The 19362-nt window shown below is 40.5% G+C and overlaps 1 protein-coding gene across 4 annotated transcripts in view; it reads left to right on the top strand.

Moving 5' to 3' along the window:
- RELN (reelin) overlaps positions 1 to 19362 on the top strand; it is a 447264-nt gene that overhangs the window by 391288 nt on the left and 36614 nt on the right. For all 4 annotated transcript variants that reach the window (XM_075208761.1, XM_075208759.1, XM_075208760.1 and 1 more), the window contains exons 47-51: positions 8543 to 8683; positions 11325 to 11502; positions 12513 to 12706; positions 17428 to 17684; positions 18775 to 18929. In XM_075208761.1, the coding sequence (XP_075064862.1) occupies positions 8543 to 8683; positions 11325 to 11502; positions 12513 to 12706; positions 17428 to 17684; positions 18775 to 18929 (925 nt within the window). The remainder of the gene's footprint in view (positions 1 to 8542; positions 8684 to 11324; positions 11503 to 12512; positions 12707 to 17427; positions 17685 to 18774; positions 18930 to 19362) is intronic.

Here is a 19362-nt window from a genome sequence, read left to right as displayed (position 1 = left end):
TCTGGACTACTTAGAAAAGCGCAGAGCCGTAACTTAGAATTCTAGCGCCCTGGGCGAGAAAGACAAATGCCGCCCCCCCCCCCTAGCCCTCAATTTTAACCAAATTAACCTAAAATATTCCTAAATTGCAAATTTAATAAATTTCTACCCTTCAGCGTTGCGCCCTGGGCGGTCGCCCCTGTCGCACAGCCCTAGTTACGGCCCTGGAAAAGCGCATACAGTTCTTTAGTAACTTAGTAGAGAGGAGGCCTACTCTTGATAAAGATGAAGAGAGACAGTATAAACAGATTTTATTCAATGTAAATACTGTCTGCCCCATGGCTCAACCTTTATTAATTTCCATATATTATTCTTATTATTAGCATTATTATTATTATTATTATGGATTTTGGATTGCTGGCAGGCATTTATGCCACAACGCACCTGTGACTGGATCACTGATAAATAACTTTTGTTATAAATTTATTTAAAGGAAATAACGCAGGGCGTTTATTTATATAATTGCACTTGCACTTATTTTTGATATTGTGTATATTGTGAGATAGGAAATCGTTATTTCTGAAATCAGGGTAGAAAATGTGTTTTTTCTTTTTAGCCTTGCTAGAGGAAATGCATTCATGTCTAAGGTATATGTCATACTTGCCAACTCTCCCGGAATGTCCGGGAGACTCCTGCATTTCGGGTGGGTCTCCCAGACTCCCGGGAGAGTGTGGCAATCTCCTGCTTCTGCCCGCATTAGGGCCAAAATGCCGCGATTCTCCAGGAATCGCAGCATTTGGCCCTAATGCGTTTTGCGTCATTACGTCGCGGGGCGGGGCCAAAATTACGCGATTTTGGAGCCCCGGCCCCCACACGCCCACCTGCAACAGAGAGTCTCCCGGACACCAACTGAAAAAGTTGGTTAGTATGGTATATGTTTGATTTCTGATAAGCATTTGTAAGTCTGTTGTGTAGTCTAGACAGAGCCGTAACTTAGAATTCTAGTTGCCTGGGCGAGAAAGACAAATGCCGCCCCCCTAGCCCTCAATTTTAACCAAATTAACCTAAAATATTCCTAAATTGCGCCCCCTTTCAGTGCTGCGCCCTGGGCGGTCGCCCCTGTCGCACAGCCCTAGTTACGGCCCTGAGTCTAGAGGATGTGCTCATTAAAGCTAATTAAGTCTATTCAATGTGAGTGACCAACACTTGAATATACAACAGGGTCCATTATCTGTTAGACAGACAGGAACTCTAAACAATGGAGACAGAACATCTTCGGAAATTAGGGGGATGTGGAAGTTAAATTGTGTTAGATGAAGGGGGCGTGGCTTGGCGGCCATTCTGGACGGGTGCTTCAACTTTTGGCTCTCTCCTAAATGAGCCCTTCCGTCAGACCACTGGCCCCTTTTCTACTCCCAACCGCATCCACAGGCAGCGTGTTGTGCCCCTCTACACACGGGTGCCACTCTTGCTCCCCTAACTGCTCCATAACACCTAATTGGCAAAGGCCTTCCCCTGTCTGGATTCCTGGTCCGGGACCACAGGCGCCCTCCCCTCTTCACGCGGGCTTCCATTCGGGGCCAAAGGAAAGTTCCCCCAACTCATACAGCTGGTTACCCCCAGTGACTTACCAGCCTGCCCGGACGGCGCCCCTGGAGACCGCGAGATTCACCTAAAGTGCCGCTGAGCCGAACTTCCGGTCGGCTACTGAAGAGAACTCCACGGAGGGGACGGAGAGCGCCGATCCCTAGCGCTATCCGGAGCGCAGACTACCCGCTACAGGCTCTAATTAGCTGCAGGCTCTGCTATATAAACCTCATCACCATCAGCAGCAGGTTAGTGGGCGGGGATACAACGCTCCAGGGCCCTGGGCACAAAGTTGGAGACAGTTTGCACAGTTGACCCTCTCACTACCTCTACTCAAGGGCCTACTCTAGGCCCTCGACATATAAGCTGACACAGGGAATACCTTTGACCCCATATCTGGCTCCCTCACTCAATCAGCGCTATCTATATCGGGCCACACATACCCCTCAGTGCCTGAAGTGAAGAGACGGGCTTCGGACCTGCGCAAGGTTTTCCCTCCCTGATCTTGTGTCCATAGAGCAGCAGTGCCCCCATCTAACCACCTGAGTGAGCTGGGTGGCAAGATTTTGGCATCCTGGGACCTGCATCCAGTGTTTCAACTAATTTCCCGGTGTTATGGACTCTGTCTGCTTGCCTATGTAGAAGATATACTCATCTGATTTAATTTTCACCTGATACTCCAGTCCAATCTATCCATATTCTAACCCCACATGTCTCGTGGGAGCGGGTCTTTTTCTGAATCATTACCCTGAAAGTAACCTCATTACCTATTCTGATACCTCTTTCTCCCGGTGGTGTGTTTTCGTGGTCCGACCATGTCGCATAAATCAAAGAAGAACCCTCCGCCTCAAACGCCCAGTATGTTTTCCAGAGGTGGCAAGGCTTCCCTTCCACCCACCTCCGCCCTGGCATCCACGAGTTTGGACGATGACTCTCCGCAGCCCTCCATGGCTGAGATAGTGAAACAAGTGAAGGCTACTATCCAGTCGGAATTCTGGGCATTAGTCTCAGAACTACGCACAGAAATTGCTGCCCTAGGTGCTCGCACCGATTCTCTGGAAAAAACAACTACGGAACTCTGCACTTTCCAGACTCAAACTGACCAGGACATAGTTGCTATACGTGCTGACCTGGACTCTCTCAAAGACCAGTTTGAGGATCAGGAAAATCGCTCCCGAAGGAACAACATTAGACTCAAGAATGTTCCTGAGTCGATTTCGGCAGAAGAACTACCTGCATACCTGCAGGGACTCTTTTCCAGCTTAGCTCCAGAGCTAGCCCCTGCTGAATTTTCGCTTGGACCATGCACATCGGTCCCTCCGACTCAAGCCTCAACCTTCTAAACCTCCCAGAGATGTCATCATTCGCCTTCATTATTATTCCACTAAGGAGAAGATTCTTCTTGCTGCTCGAGGCCGACGGGACTTTTTTTACTCCGGGACCAACCCTCTCTTTTTTCAGGACCTCTCTCCTACCACATTAAAGAAATGACGAGACCTTGGACGGGCAGAATAAACTCTCTTAAAATGAACATCCTTCCTCGTCTTTTATACCTGTTTCAGACCTTACCCCTTAAAGTCCCCGCTAACTCCTTTAAACTCCTCCAACAAATGGCTACTATATTCGTTTGGTCAGCTAGGAAGCCCAGGATTCGTATGCAGACTCTCCATAAATCAATCCAGGAGGGAGGCCTGGGAGTTCCCCACTTTCTTAAATATTATCGGGCTACCCATCTTACCCAGTGTGTTCTCCTTCATTCTCCTCCGGGACAGAGAGTTTGGGTCGATATTGAAGCTGCTCTCATAGATACTACCTCGCCCTCCTTACTTCTCTGGCTGAAACCTCAACACCGGCCTCCTCCCTCATGCCTCCCCCCTCCTCTAGCATTCTCACTTGCTTCCTGGACTCATTCAGTCTCCTCATATAACCAAGCTCCTAACTCATGGCGTATGACACCTCTTTGGAACAATCCCACCTTCCCTCCTGGACTTCGACCGATTCAATTCTCTTACTGGACGCGATGTGGCGTCAACTTCCTCTCCGACATCACTCCGCTACAAATCTTTCCCTCTTTTGCTGATATCCAAGCGTGCTTTCGTATCCCCTCGTCATGCTTCTTTCATTACCTTCAACTTCAAAGTTTTTATAAGTCTATCCGATGTACAGTCACTGACATACACTTAACTTCTCCTCTAGTCTCGTTCTGTCATCTCCGCTCCTCTTCTCAGGGCTTGATTTCCACGTTCTATCGCCTTATGGTAAAATACAATTGCCCCCCTAAGGATTCTCACGAGCTTAAATGGAAGGAGGACATGGGGGAGTCGCTCACTCCTGGGGAATGGGTTAAGATTCGCCTGAACCTCTCAAAGACCTCTATTTGCGTTAAGATAAGCAAAAACAGTCGCAAGATTTTCTACTGTTGGTACTTGGTGCCTCACCGTATTCACATGATTTATCCAGGTTCCTCATCGCTATGCTGGCGTCAATGTGGTCAGGAGGGCACCCTGTCTCATATATGATGGCATTGTCCAAAACTACTTCCTTTCTGGAAGTCGGTCCATCAGTTAATCTCCAGTATCACTCAGATTTCTCTCCCTCCACCTCTTTCATATTCCCTACTCCTGCGCTCTATTCCCAAGTTATCAAAAGCAACTCAGAAACTTATTACACATATGCTTAGTGCTGCTAGATGCCAAATTGCCCTTCTTTGGAAAAACCTATGCCCTCCCTCCCTGCCCTCTGTGATCAACCGCACTTGGCAAGTCTATCATATGGAGTATATGACTAGCATCCTCCGCCGCACTCCTGTCCAATTCGATAAGGTCTGGAGTCCTTCAACTGAGTTTCACGGAGTCTCCCCTCCTCTTGCATTTTAAGGCCGCTGAGCCCTAACTACCAATCTTGATCCTCGTCAGTGTTCATCATCTTCTTCTTACTTTTCTCCCTATCGCTTTGGCTAGTGATTTCCCCTGTCCCTCTCACCCCTATTCTTTCCTTTCTCTTTTCTCTTCCACCAACCCTCCCTAAATTTTCTTTTGTATTTTCATATTAATAACAATACGCTGCTTATATTATGTGGAACTTCTTTGCAGTTCTGTTTTACCAGTATTGCCTGTTTCCCTCATTGTCTGTATTGCAAAACTCAATAAAATATCTTTAAAAAAAAAAAGTTGTGTTAGATGCAAAACTAGATTACATCCTGAGATTTGATGGAAATCAAGTTTATATGGAAGTTCAATTGTTAGATGCAAAATTAGATTACATCCTCAGATCCGAGGAAATATTCTAGACGGGGTGGAACCAGCTAGGTCCAAGGGGCTGGCTTACCTGTGCTAGGAGTTATGTCAGAACTGTATAAAAGGTGAGCTGTGTGAGCATGTAATGTATCATTCTGATGTTCCATCTGACCTGACCACTGATACCTTAAATCAGTGGAACTGTCCTTGTCAGGACACTTGAGCAATGAAAATCACTCTGCTTCAAAGACCTGCTTGACAACTTCTTCAATATTGTTGTAATCCTGTGACCTGCAGATTAGACACTAAATCTAATTAGTTCTCCGGCTGTCTGAGGTTTGGACCCAAGCTTTTCCAGTACCACCGCTCTGCCTGCTACTCATACAGCCCTGGTCAGTGTGATAGGCTAGGGGGATCCATCCATAGCAACCCTGATCTATAGTGAGAGGTCAGGAGTACCAGCCCAGGTACACTAGCAAAGAGGTACGCTAGCAGCGTTAGTTACCCAGAAGGAACGTGGTTCTGAGTGCCATAAAGGAGCTCAGTGGTGGCAGCAGGCCCCTCCCACTGCAGCAGGAGGGGCGTATTTGGAATAACGAAAGGGGACAGTGGCAAAGTAAGCCCAGACGGTTCCTAGCAACAACAGACAGGGTGGCACAGGCGATCCATCCTGTCATAGCACCCATTTCTCCGTTCTAAGCAGTTTAAGAGATTAATATAAAATAGGTAAGAATAAAGGTAATGCATACATAAAACGTTTAAGCTTATTCACAAACCAGACACAAAAATTCCTTGCCCACAGCACAAAATGCATTTTGTAACAGCATCCCCATTGTTGTGTGAATGTGCCTGTTTATATATGGATTACTGGCCCAAGAGGTCGTGTGCTGCAGCGGTGCAGAATTTGGTATATTCTGCTGGGAGTACATTGGCAGATTGGGGCTACCGTTAATAAAGTGCCGGGTATTGCACATCAGTGCAAAGACAATATTTATTTTTGCAAGACTCGGTATTTACAATGATTTGTGGGGTGGAGATAGCACATTCCCTGGTCAGTGGGAGCTTTTGCTTCTGCATGCAAGAGGACTTGATTTACAAATCCTGGGGAGGTGGCAGAGATCGGCCTTTGGCCTGCAATTTCAACCGAAAGTCACTTGTACCTTCCAATTGCATTTAATAATAATGTGCTAGCCACCGTTTTCTCTTTGATTGTTAATGATTCCCAAATAATTACAAAGTGCTTGTCTCAGCTTAAGAATACGACCTCTATGCCACGCTACACTCCCAGTTTTATGAGTCCTGTCCATATATCCAGACATGCTGGGCCTGATTCATCAAGGTACGCAAACTCATACGCATCTGCTAAATGGGACTTGAGCTATGTAAAATACCACATACACAGCGCAAACAGAGCAGATACGGCACTCAAAGTCAACTCAATCTCAAACTCCAACGCAAATATAAGGGTTCGCGTCACTCAAAGTATGAAACATGAGTTTACGTACCTTGATGAATTAGGCCCTCTGTTCTTATTCCTTTGGTGAAGAATAAGGTTGGACACGTGCTTAGCTGAGGCTTGGTTAGTCCATACTGACCTGCCCTTTAAAAAGACAGAATAATGAGCTATCTATGGAAGTGTATTTAAAAAGTACTTCTGTGCCTAAAGTAAGGTAAAGCAAGATGACATCTCCCTATTGTATATTGTGAATGAAGGAAATTTAATCATAGCAGCTACATTAATAATCATCACATTTGTGGATTTAATCACTTGCTGAATACTTGATGTGCAGAATACTGGCCTGTTCTGTCAGTGGAATACTGGTCTAAAGGCTTGCAACCAACTAAACTTTAGTTGGTTGCAGGCCTGTAGACCTGCATCTACTGCAGAGAATACTGCACCCTAACTTTGTCTGGAGTCCCTGAGACCATGGGCTAGGTTTACGAAACTGCGATTTTGAAAAAGTGGAGTTGTTGCCTATAGCAACCAATCAGATTCTAGTTATCATTTATTTAATGCATTCTACAAAATGACAGCTAGAATCTGATTGGTTGCTATAGGCAACATCTCTAATTTTTCAAACCTGCAATTTAGTAAATATACCCCCCATGTCTTATTATACCTAATAATGCCAAAATTTGGCATTTAGTGATTTATATTCTGGCCAGAGAGCAATGACTAAATTCAAATTAAGAAATGTACCAAGTATAGACTTGACACTAGCATATCTGAGTTGGTTATATGATGCATACTCCGAAGTCTCAGGTATATAGAACCTCAATGGTGGATGAGTACAAGTCAGTTTATCTCTTTATCATGGAACATAGTAAAATATAAATAATGCACAATAAATGAACAATAATAGTATAGTACAATTAAAAATATTTTATTCCCAAGGAGAATAGAAGCATGTACATAAAACAATTATAAAAACAGTTTATCTGTAAGGTCATAGAATGGTGATACCGTATTAGTTTCCAGGGAGAGGCTCCTTTCTGCCACCAGTTATACACATAATATTGCAGAAGTGAGGCTTTAGGACTGTTACACCTGATACAGAGTTGGATATACAGCAGATTTCCCCACCTACACGTTTTGTCTAGGAGACCTCATCGGCAGAATGGTGGTACATCCGACACTGCTTCTGGTTCTAAAACTACCTCAAACCTCGAAAAAAGTACACTTAGCTTTATACTTGGAAGAACTAGGAGATCAAATGTAATTTTTTGGGTTACGCTAAATCTATGTGCATACAAGTGGATGGATATGAAATGTGAAAATTCATAACAATTACAGTTAGCCCAGATGTCTCCATTCATTACTGAGTTATATAACTGTATTTAAGTCACAGCCAAATATCTGAAAGCAGGAAATTACTGTTTGGTGCTTAAACCTGCAGTACTTTTTTTTATCAGTGTGTAAAATAAATTTGCACTCCACTAAGTTTTTGTTTCTTAAATGGAGCCCATATATTGAAAACAAGTACTGCTGATAAATGTGCTAATTTTAGGATTCCTAGAGATACTAGGCACAAAGGGCTAGATTTACTAAGCTGCGGGTTTGAAAAAGTGGGGATGTTGCCTATAGCAACCAATCAGATTCTAGCTTTCATTTATTTAGTACCTTCTGCAAAATGACAGCTAGAATCTGATTGGTTGCTATAAGCAACATTCCCACTTTTTCAAACCCGCAGCTTAGTAAATCTAGCCCAAAGTGTGTAGGAAAGTGTATTGCAGTAATATATGCTTTATGCCATCATTATTCCTTTACTGTGTGTATTTAGATGGATACGTTTTGTTACATAACTTATAAAATCATGTTTAAATTATTATGTATTATGCTGTATGTGACCTATAGATGTGTCCAAAATCAATGCAGTATTTATCAATTATGTGCTGAAAGGGGGATTGTGTGGGCCCATTGGTTTGGAACATACCCTATAACTGCTACACAACATTAATCATATTAGAAGGGTACTGTCAGAATCTTTGTGGTACGGAAACCTTGCAGGCATGAGCTAAATTAAAAATAAGTTGTTCTCCATTTTGCTATGGAAGCTAAGAACATATCCACTTGTTGGTAACCGGGAGAAATCTACAACAGTCTGTCATAACAAGTTTGTGTAACCTTGTAGTAGGTCTTTTTTTTTTTTTGGAATAATATTTATCAGAAGTTAGATATATAGAAGTTATGCTATATAAGTGTATTTAAGTGTATTTATGTTTTTATTTCATTTTGGTAGATCTCAGGCTACTAGATTCCGGTGGAACCAGCCATCACCTTTTGATAAGCAGCAAACCTGGGCTATCGACAATGTTTACATAGGAGATGGATGTGTAGATATGTGCAGTGGGCATGGAAGATGTGTACAGGGGAATTGTGTGTGAGTATAACATACTTTACCTTACATAAAAAAAACTACTTGGACCATTATTACTGTAAAAAAAACTATTTGGAATAGCACATAGCCTCATTAGCAATGCATTAGAGAATACAGGAGGGCTAAATAGCTGATGTGACTCATGAACAGATGATCATTCAAAGTAACAGGATCACGCTTCACACTTAAAGCCAAAAAAAGAGCAAATTTGTAACTTGGCAAAACCACGTGGCTCTGTGGGAAGGGGGGTAAAATTAAAATGTGCGGACAGATTTAGAGTTGGGAGTTGTGTTAGCTAGATCAACTGTAATCTGCAATATGTAATAACAAAGCTGTCCAGTAGTTGTGTGCTACATGCAACAGCAGCTTGTTTTTCCCTGCATGTCAAAAGCTAAATCTGATAAAAAAAAAAAATGGGATCACATAGCCTCACTAAGCACTTTGTCCTTTCCACTTACTGTTTTATCTGTCTATTACCCAGTATTACTACTATATTTGTCGGCAGTTGTAAAGCATTTCAGAGTATGTTTGCGCTATATAAATGTTATTATTATTATTATTATTATTAACAATAATATTTGGATGTATTTGTACCCTTGGATGCTAACACGTTTTATTCAGTAGCAAATTTTCTTCTTTTTTTTCGCTGTGCTCCAAAATCTAAACAAAGCACTTAATGAATGTGCATATATGTATATCTACTATATAAATGCCTAGTGGCGTGTGTGGGAAAAAAAAAACAAGCTGCAGCGCCACCTGCTGGGCAGAGTTATACACTGACCTATATATTTCTTGAAGGAGAAGTGACAGTTGGGAGTGGTTGGTGGTTGCCGGGGGTGACAGTGGGGAGTTTTTAACACCTTAAGTAGCTTGATGAAGGATGAGGTGATGGAGAAAAATTATGAGGTGGTGACATGTGGACAAAACCACGTTAAAAAAGGGCGCTTGCGTCGGGAAGTAACGCTCTTCCCCTGAGGAGGCCTGGGCTAGGCCCAAATGCATGACAAGAACCTTTTTAACACCTTAAGTAGCTTGATTTGACTAGAATGCATGAGTATCATGCACGGGTTAACTTGTATAATATATATATATATATTCAGTGGTCGAAGTGGAAATTTAGAAGTGTAATGGGAATGGAAGTCAATGGAATTTGAATTACAATGAAGTCAGCAGGAGGAATGGCGGTATGGGATACCACTGTATACACACCTACTTAGACCACTGTATATATTCATACAATGTTTTCATGCCTTATTAAAGCAGTCGACACATCCTGTTATATCTTGCAGTTGGCCCAGTTTCACAAGCCTGATAATAATCAGATTGAACTCAGTTACATTATTATTGAACATGTGGAAGATGACCACTATTGGCATCTCTGTGTTTGGTCATGCTCCATAAGCACTACCACTCCACACTAATAGACTCCATTGACGATAATTTTGCCACCAATGTGTGTGGCCTAGATGTGTGGCCAAATTAGACAATGACCCTTCTCAAGTGCCACATGACAGAATTGACCAGTAAAGGATGTTACTTTACATGACATTATTGTTATTAGGGGTCAGTGACTTAAAAAAAAATGTGAATGGAAAAAAAACACTTCATCCAGCTCATACTCTGATACCATTTCTGAATCTACTTTGTCATGTACAGCCTATAGGCTGACATACCCACAGCTGATTCAAATAACCACATGTTGTTTTAGAAACATTACATTGTGAACAGATTTTACCCTCATGATATATATGTTTGCTGGTATACATTATTATTTATTATCAATAAAAATGTCTTCAGTGTGGCTTACTGTCAGAGCTGAAGAGGTAATTAAATGGTTTCTCACTTGATATTCTACTGCTCGGTACAACTTTGTAGAATGGATTTGTATTGTTTTTAGATAGATTGGTCAGTGTTACACTCCACCATGTAGCCGTAACTATTCATATGCCTCATTGCAGGACAAACCACATCATTTGTCTTGCTTTAAATAACATAATTATGTGCTTAAGTTTTTTCCACTGACAGCTTAAAATAAAATAGCTTAACTATCTGATGTATGTAGTATTTTGGTTTTTCTTAAGGTAACACACTACAGTAAAGTGTGGCATTCTTCATTGGTTCAATGTTGGTAGACAATCTACAAAGTATAATTGATTTGTTCATCTCTTTTCTAAAGTACTAAACTGGTGAGAACAGTAGATTAAAGATTTAATTAGATTTCCTATTTGAAAATTGGATCAGTACGCTGATTTACTGAATCATTTCACAAATAATTGGCTTACAAAGTTATTATAACCTTGTTAATAATGCCGATGGAATAATATATTATACAGTCTAGAATATTAATTTAAGCCTATTTTAGGTAACACTTCATTGAACAGTTATCACTATGTTACGTATATCATTATATTTTGCAGTGTACTATTTAAGCATATGAATATTTTTAATTTAATCCCAAAATGTAGATTGTGCTTTATAGTAGTTTGGCATGGCTGCGTACCACAGCTGCATTGTGTTTTGTACTACTATGTTGCAATACGTACATGTATGCGATATGCAAATATATATTAATGTACTTTGTGGTTTGAACTTTTAGCGGCTATTTGTTAGTACTAATACTTTATACTTTATTGTTGTTTAACAGGTGTGATGACTACTGGGGTGGGATTTATTGTGATGAGCCAGAAGTCTCTTTACCAACTCAACTTAAGGACACTTTTAACCGGGCTCCGGCAAGCCAGAACTGGCTGACTGTAAATGGTGGCAAGCTCAGCAGTGTCTGTGGGGCAGTGGCATCAGGAATGGCTCTTCACTTCAGTGGGGTTAGTTTGAATTTTTTTTATCTTTGCTTTATTCCTTGTACTGTCTGGGCCTGATTAATCAAGGCATGTATTTTGAGTGCAGCCCGCGCTCAGTATTATATACACGTATTTAGACTTTGTGTGCTTACGCACAGATCTCAAGATACATGTGCTTTTAAAATCAGGGGCACATCCGCTGTGCTCTACTACACTGGATGTAGCAGGATGCGTCCAAGACCTATGTGGATTATAAATTTGCAAAAGAACGCATAGGAAAATTAAAAAAAAAACTTGCATTATTATTACCTGATAATAATAATAATAAAGGCAGTAATTTTAAATATATTTATTAGAATGTTGTCAACGTCTTCTGAGTATTTTTACAGTTGCTTTTGATTGCAAATATGTTATTGCATCACTAGTGATCGTGACTTAGATTAGCCCTTTAGCTGGAGCAAGAGATACGGCAGAAGAACAAGTAACTTTAAGATGGCCAAAGCTTGAATCGGATGTGGCTGCGTGCGCTGGAGTTTGGTACACTCCTACTGTAAATTCACTTTGCCAAAATGCCCCTTCCCTGCACTCACCGAAATCATAGGCTGTAGTAAGTGTCCTTTGCGCTCGCAGGAACACGGAACGGGACTGCGTTCACGGACGTTTCTGCCGATTCTGTGCATGCGCATAGTGATTTTACGTACGATACACTCAAAATCGGCAGATATGTGCCCTACGTGATGAATCAGGCCGTTTGTGTTTAACTGTAGTTTCACTGAATGTAAGTTAAACCTGGTAATGTGTTAAACATAGTAAATCTCAGATACTTAATTCTACAAGTAAAAGTAAACATTTCTATAGGTATATAATTACCAGTAAAGTACAGTCACTTCCCATCTGACATGTCATGGCGCTACATATATGTTGGTGTGTCCTAATGTATATTTCATGTGCAGGGTCGGGTCAGGTGTGTGGTTTTTAAATACTATTCTCGCTGACTGAACTATGTAATGTAGTTTTTTTCTTTATTATTACAGGGTTGCAGTCGCATCTTAGTTTCTGTGGATCTCAATCTGACTAGTGCTGAATTTATTCAGTTTTATTTCATGTATGGTTGTCTAATAACACCTCACAGCCGCAATCAAGGTGTGCTGCTGGAGTATTCTGTAAATGGAGGCATCACCTGGAACTTATTAATGGAAATCTTCTATGATCAGTACAGCAAACCAGGGTACGTATACAACATATCACTTATGTTAAAGGCTATATGACTGTTAAACAAGCTGTAGCCAATATCACTCAATCAATGGCATTTTATACTAATGTGATTTTGAAGAATAAATATACATTTTTTATTAGAGTCTCTTTTAAATGCATTTTGTTAATGATACATGTGCTTTACTTATGCATCTGTGATATAATGGTCATAATTTAAGGATGCAAAGTGTGTGATTAAAAACAAAGTATTTAGCTTATCAAGATAACTATGACAGTCTTCCATACATAGTGATAACATTATCATAATTCACAATAACAGTTAAATATGCAGCATCCCTGTTTTGCATATAAATAATATTGTGATGTATACATTTAAAATATGTATACACAATGTAGTTTTTAGTTTGTTTAATGTTTTCATAAAGCACATCCACAAAAAATCAAAAGTATTAATGGGATGTAAGCTCTCAGGTGCAGGGCCCTCTTCCTTGTGTTCTCCTTCTAATATCTCCCTCTCTACCTGCTTCTTTAGCCCTGTTTTCTTGAGCTTAGATCTACTTCTCGCTGGTTACTATCATCACTCTCACTCATTGTCCTGCAAATAAATTGATGTGATCTACCATGTTTCATGTATTGTTATTCATTATGTCTGGTCTTTGTATTTTGTTCTTCATGTATCATGGTATGTATTATGAATCATTGCTTTTTGTATATGTCATGTATGGCACTGCAGACCCTTGGTGGCAGCTTATATATAAAAGATAATTGTGACGAAACGAGTGTGATAACACTGTAACCATCCTGTTTCTCGTTTCTCACATAATGTGGATTATAGCAAGTACTTTTTATAGCCCTTGCTTTTGTTCCCCGGCCCAACAGACTACAAATGCATTGTCTAATTACATGTGGATAAGGGGACATTGTAGCTCATTGTAAATATGTACATTGTGTATTGTACGAGTATATTGATGATGTGGCAGTGAGGTTGTTATTCATTGTTCTTAAATTGAAGCCTGATGGGTTATGGGTAAAGATCAGGTGGTGTCCAGGATACAGGTGAGGGGACTGGAGCTGCATTCATTCTGCCCCCTCCTTCCTCTACAGGAAGCATGGAACATCTTGGGACCCTGTGAAATCACAAAGTAGTGTAAGGGGTTAATTTTAGGAGGGGCTGACTGCTACCTTATCTTTGGAGATGGGGGAATTAGTATCCATTGTTCTCCTTAGGACTATTCCAGACATTTTGTCTGCATCCCAGCATGGGGCTTCTGTGGAAGCACAGCTCATCTCATCTCCACTTCCCCCTCCAACTCCCTGATCCAGGACCTACCAATGTTTAAAGAGAGAGAGACCGAGGGATTTGCCGAGGGAGGGGAAAGCACTGTAGAAATTTGACCATAGATATAAGAAGCCACTCCAGGGGGGGAGGTGGTGTTCATTCTGGGATTTCATTCATGGAAGGTGTAAGATCTGTTTTTTGAGTTGTGGTTCTCTACCAGAGTCTACATATGCAGCTGAGTGAGATCCATGGGTCCTCAAGTTTGGACATCCCGGTGAATGTAACTCCTTAAGCTAGTGGGTAAGGGACAGATGATGTGGTAAACCTGCCCTGCATTTATTTACTGTGTGTACATAATATTCTAGTGATGTTTTTATTGCAATAAATGTATTGTTTTACTTTCTAACTGCATTTGCTGAAATGACTATATGAATCCTAGAAGGTACTGAGTAGACTTGTCTGGCATAGTGAGGCACCCGTGGGGGGCCAGCCAGCATCAAGTGGGTAGCATTGGGCCAGGAAACCCTGTTTCTTCACAAAAATTATAATAATTAATGGTAAACGCAGAATCAGGTAATACTGTATTTTTTTCAATTAGAATCTGGCTGACCTTAAATTTACATTTATTTGAAATTTATTTGAAAGTGTGTTTGTTACTTTTTTACTCTTTTGGCATAATGAGTAAGGCTCACTGTTCATTATATTGGGAACACTGGGGTAGCAACGTTGCCACTCAAGATGTTCCAGTCATGTTACTTACCACAGCCTGGGAAGAGCCCTACACTGTTCGCTATGGAGCTGGAAGCCACTAGGAGTGGTGTACACTGTAGAACAGTGATGGGTAACCTGACATATTTTTAGAACCGCATGTGTGGCCCTCCAACCTTCAGATGGTATGCACAACTCTCTTAATTTGAAGAATAAAAACACAGCTCCAAAACAACATTGGTATCCGCATCCCAAAGTATCCTCACATGCCCTTCACTTGCTCAAAAATTCCACACCGTGCTTAAAAAAGACCCCACAAGCTCTCAAACCCCCACTTGGCATAAAAAGTCCCACACATGCTCTCAGATCCCACATGTACTCCAAAATCCCCCACATGCCACACAGACTTCCCCATCGCAACCTCTGTCAATAAAAATTTAAAGCGGCAATGTCGGTTTAAGTGTTTAAACACTTAACCTTAGGGGTCCCCACATTGCCGCTTTAAATTTCTATTGAAATTGTTGAATTTTAAACTAAAATTTTATAGTGTCCTTAACATAAAAATAAACATCCTTCAAATATATATAAAGTGTATGCAGGACCGCCGAGAGGGGGGGGGGGGAGCGGGTACATTTTACCCGGGCCCGTGCTTGCCAGGTGGCCCGGGCCGGGTCCTCGCATGCTAATTTGTAATTTTTTTATTTTTTTATTTTTTCTATTTGCCGTCTTTTGTGATTTATTTTTTATTTTATTTTTACGCGGGGGGGGGGGGTCCGTCGTTGGTGGGGGGAGCTGGAAAGAAAAAAAATAAAAATAAAAAGATTCATACTCACGTGATCGGCGCTGCGTCCCTCCTTTCTCTCTTCTCCATTCACACTGACTGCCGGGCATGACATCATCAAGTCACGCCCGTCAGTCAGTGAGGAGCGCCAGACATCACCAGAAGAAAGAAGAGAAGACAGAAGAGAAGAGAAGAAAGAAGGTAAGTAAAGAAGCGGAGAGGCAAGGGGAGGGAAACAGAAATGGACAGTGCTATAAAGAAGAGGGAGTAAAAATAAGGGTAGAGAGGCAGAGAGTAAAAAAAAAAAAAAAAGGGGAGAGAAACACTAATTTAAATAAAAAGGGAAGAGAAACACCAATTAAAATAAAAAGGGGAGAGAAACACTAATTAAAATAAAAAAAGGGGAGAGAAACACTAAAAAAAAAAAAGGGGAGAGAAGCACTAATTAAAAAAAAAGGGGAGAGAAGCACTAATTAAAAAAAAAAGGGGAGAGAAGCACTATTTTTTTTTAAAAAAAAAAAGGGGAGAGAAGCACTAATTAATTGGTGCTATTTTGTTTGTAGGGTGATGGTGGGGCAATTTAATAGTGGGGACTATTAATTTAAGATGGGGTGGTTTGGGGGCTATTGAATATGGGGGTGAGTTTAGGGAGAATGAGGTCTATTTATTAAATGTGACTATGAGTTATTTAATGGCAGTAATGATTGCGGGAAATAGGTATTGCTGTTTGCAGGAAGGGAATAGGTTTATTTATTAAATGTGAATACTATTATTTTAATGTTGGGGCTGGAGGAAGGCTTAATTATTAATCGTGGGTGCTATCGATTTAACGCCGGGGCTGGCTGTAATTTTCTAAATGTAGCCATTTTTTTTTTTTCAAAATAGGTCCTTCAACATTCCAGGATCCGGTCAAGCCGCAACTAAAGAAAGCAGCAGTCACAGGTGGTGAAAGTGAGAAGAACAGGTAGGAGAGAGCAGCAGAGTGTGTGAAATGTTGTGATTCTAGTAGGGACAATGTCAATTTTTGGTGAGTGTTGTGCCCAATTTAAGGTGCAGGCCAAGACTAAACTGTTTGTGTACACACTACATTCTTTGTATACTACACTGTGGTGCTAGATGTCTTAAAAGTCAGGAGTGCTGGGACATATGTGACGCTCTGGTGAATTCAGGACCTAGTGATTTTGATGCTAGCCACTCCCCAATGGCGCATTGCCACGCCCCCAAATATATGACCACACCCCGAAAATTTTTGCACTGCCGCTAGCCTAGCTACGCCCCAACAGCGCATTGCCACGCCCCTGGGTGTATGACCACATGACAGAACGGCGGCGCAAAAAAATTGGGGGGCTTACTGGACTGAGGGGGGGCCCCATGAATTTGTTGTACCCGGGCCCTGGATTCCTCTTGGCAGCCCTGAGTGTATGTATATATATACACAATGTGTATAGATAGATAAATAGATATAAAAAACTATAATCATTGCCCCAACCATAAGGGTTTTAAAGAACAGAAATTGCCTCTGAAGGCATGTATAGCCTGGCTGTATACTGATTTTGGGTGAATACATACTTTGTTTTGTGCACACTAAATTTGAGACATAAGCGTAACCTGTAGTCAAAAACTGAATAGAATGATAGGGTGGGCCCCCATAATTTTTTAGGCCCCTCTGCCACACTGCATTCGTCATACAACTCATGGCGATGCAGTGTGTATCATGCCCAGTTCACCTATAGAGTGGTGTGTGCCCAGTGGTCTAAGAATGCCCAACAGTATTAACTGCAGGCAGCCAGTACAGTGTTTGTCCGAACTGCGCATGCACAGGCTACTCTACTTGTTCTGCTTAGTGAGCGGGCAACTGAGCATGTTGAAGTGAATCAAGCTGTAGTGCCAGGAGCATGTTTATTTCCATTTTAAAAAAATATATATATTTTGTGTGCTACTTAATTATATTGTTTTATATTTGCAGATTTGTAAATATCCTCCTGCCACACAGTGCTAAGACTTTTGGGACTCGATTCCGCTGGTGGCAGCCCAAGCACGATGGATTAGACCAGAATGATTGGGCCATTGACAATGTGTTGATATCTGGTTCTGTGGATCAGAGTACAGTGATGTTAGACACATTCAGCAGTGCTCCACTTCTACAACATGAGCGTACGGCGGCTGATGCAGGCCCTACCGGCAGGATAGCGTTTGAGTTTTTCGGTGAAGACAAAACTGCAGGTAATTTCATTAAAATCATAATGATGCTGATTAATATAGTATTTCTTCATCCACGCTAATAGATTCCATTTATTACTTTTACTTTTTATTTGAAAATAAATGTGTAATTTTTATCAGGAGAAAATAACGTAATAGTACATTTTTCTTACAAAACACCAAAAATTATTTTTGTGATATACAATGGTGATATATCCACGTACCAAAATATAAATTGTCAAAGCTTATCTGATGCAAATGAGATGGATGTATGATCTCCTTTATGAATCTCTCAAGTTGAATCTCATTAGGAACTGAAACTCAGAACAGAAAACAGCATAGTGTAGCATGTCCCTCCAGGGTCCAGTGTACATATAATCCCATAAATATGCGTATCAAATTAATCTCTTTCCCCATATAATTATGTCTGTCTATCTATATATATATATATATATATATATATATATATATATATATATATATATATATATATATATATATTTAGAATTATAAATACTACTTACATCAATATTTAAAAAAAAGTGTGATCTACATAGTAGTAGGCACCAATTGGACAGCTGTGCAATTTTCTTCTGAACTTTGTATTTAAGACACAGTAGAAGGTCACTTGATAACGTTTATCAGTACATGATTAAATTGCCTGAACTCCGTAAATTAACATTGGTGCTTTCAATTCTAAATTTTCATGTTGTCAGCGTTTGTGAATGTCACAAAATATGCCTATGTTTTGGAAAAATAACGACTGTTTCAACTTTGTTTTTCTTTAAAGTGTCAGTTCAAAGATTTGCTGTGTCACGTTTAAAAAGCTAAGTGGAGCTGAATTTCGAAAAATACCCACATATAAACATTGGTAGGGGTGAAGGAAACTTGATTTTAAATTCATGCCGAATTTGTTTGTGACTACTGCTTATTAGGCTGGCGTGGAAGACGTGGGGGTGCTACTAGCATATTGGCCTAGGGCAGCCTGAATCCTAAATCAGGATCTGATCATTGGATTATACATAATGGTGTATAAATATTGAGGATGACTATACAGTTTCTTATGAGGAATGTCTAAGGTAGAAAACTTTACAAATATTCTAATTTTTTTAAGTGAACGAGCACTGGCTTTTCCATGATGACTGCAGTATTGAGAGATTTTGTGAGTCACCAGATGGCGTTATGATCTGTGGAAGCTATGATGGCAGAGAAGTGTATACAGTAACCCATGACCTCACACCTGCAGAAAACTGGATCATGCAGTTCAAGGTAAATGTACAGTATTAAAAATAGAATATTTAATATTACTGAAAATGTTTATCAAACCTATATTTTGATTTTCAGTAACATTATCAATATATTGATTGATTTATGGTGTTTTGAATTAATACTGTAAATAAGAAGTAAATATGTCATGTGAGTTCTGAATTGAATATAAAGGGGTTGTGCATCCTTCATTCTATAAATGTAAAACCCCCAGAGAAGGTGCGGTTCACAATAACTATACCCTTTAAAGCACTGAATTGCTCCCTTCTCTCTTCAAAGTATTGCCACTGACCATTGCTCTACAGGAGATAGGGTTTATGACATTTTGAAAAATATACATCCTATTTTGAAAGTTTAATGCTGTATTCCATTTGCATTCATCTCCATACTTCCCCACATCAACATTTTACCTTTTATTTACCTGTATCCATTTTCC

This window comes from Mixophyes fleayi, chromosome 4 (assembly GCF_038048845.1).
Source record: "Mixophyes fleayi isolate aMixFle1 chromosome 4, aMixFle1.hap1, whole genome shotgun sequence".
Lineage (NCBI taxonomy): Eukaryota > Metazoa > Chordata > Amphibia > Anura > Limnodynastidae > Mixophyes > Mixophyes fleayi.
Note: the sequence above shows the minus strand (reverse complement) of the source record. Positions and strands in the feature narration are given on the sequence as shown.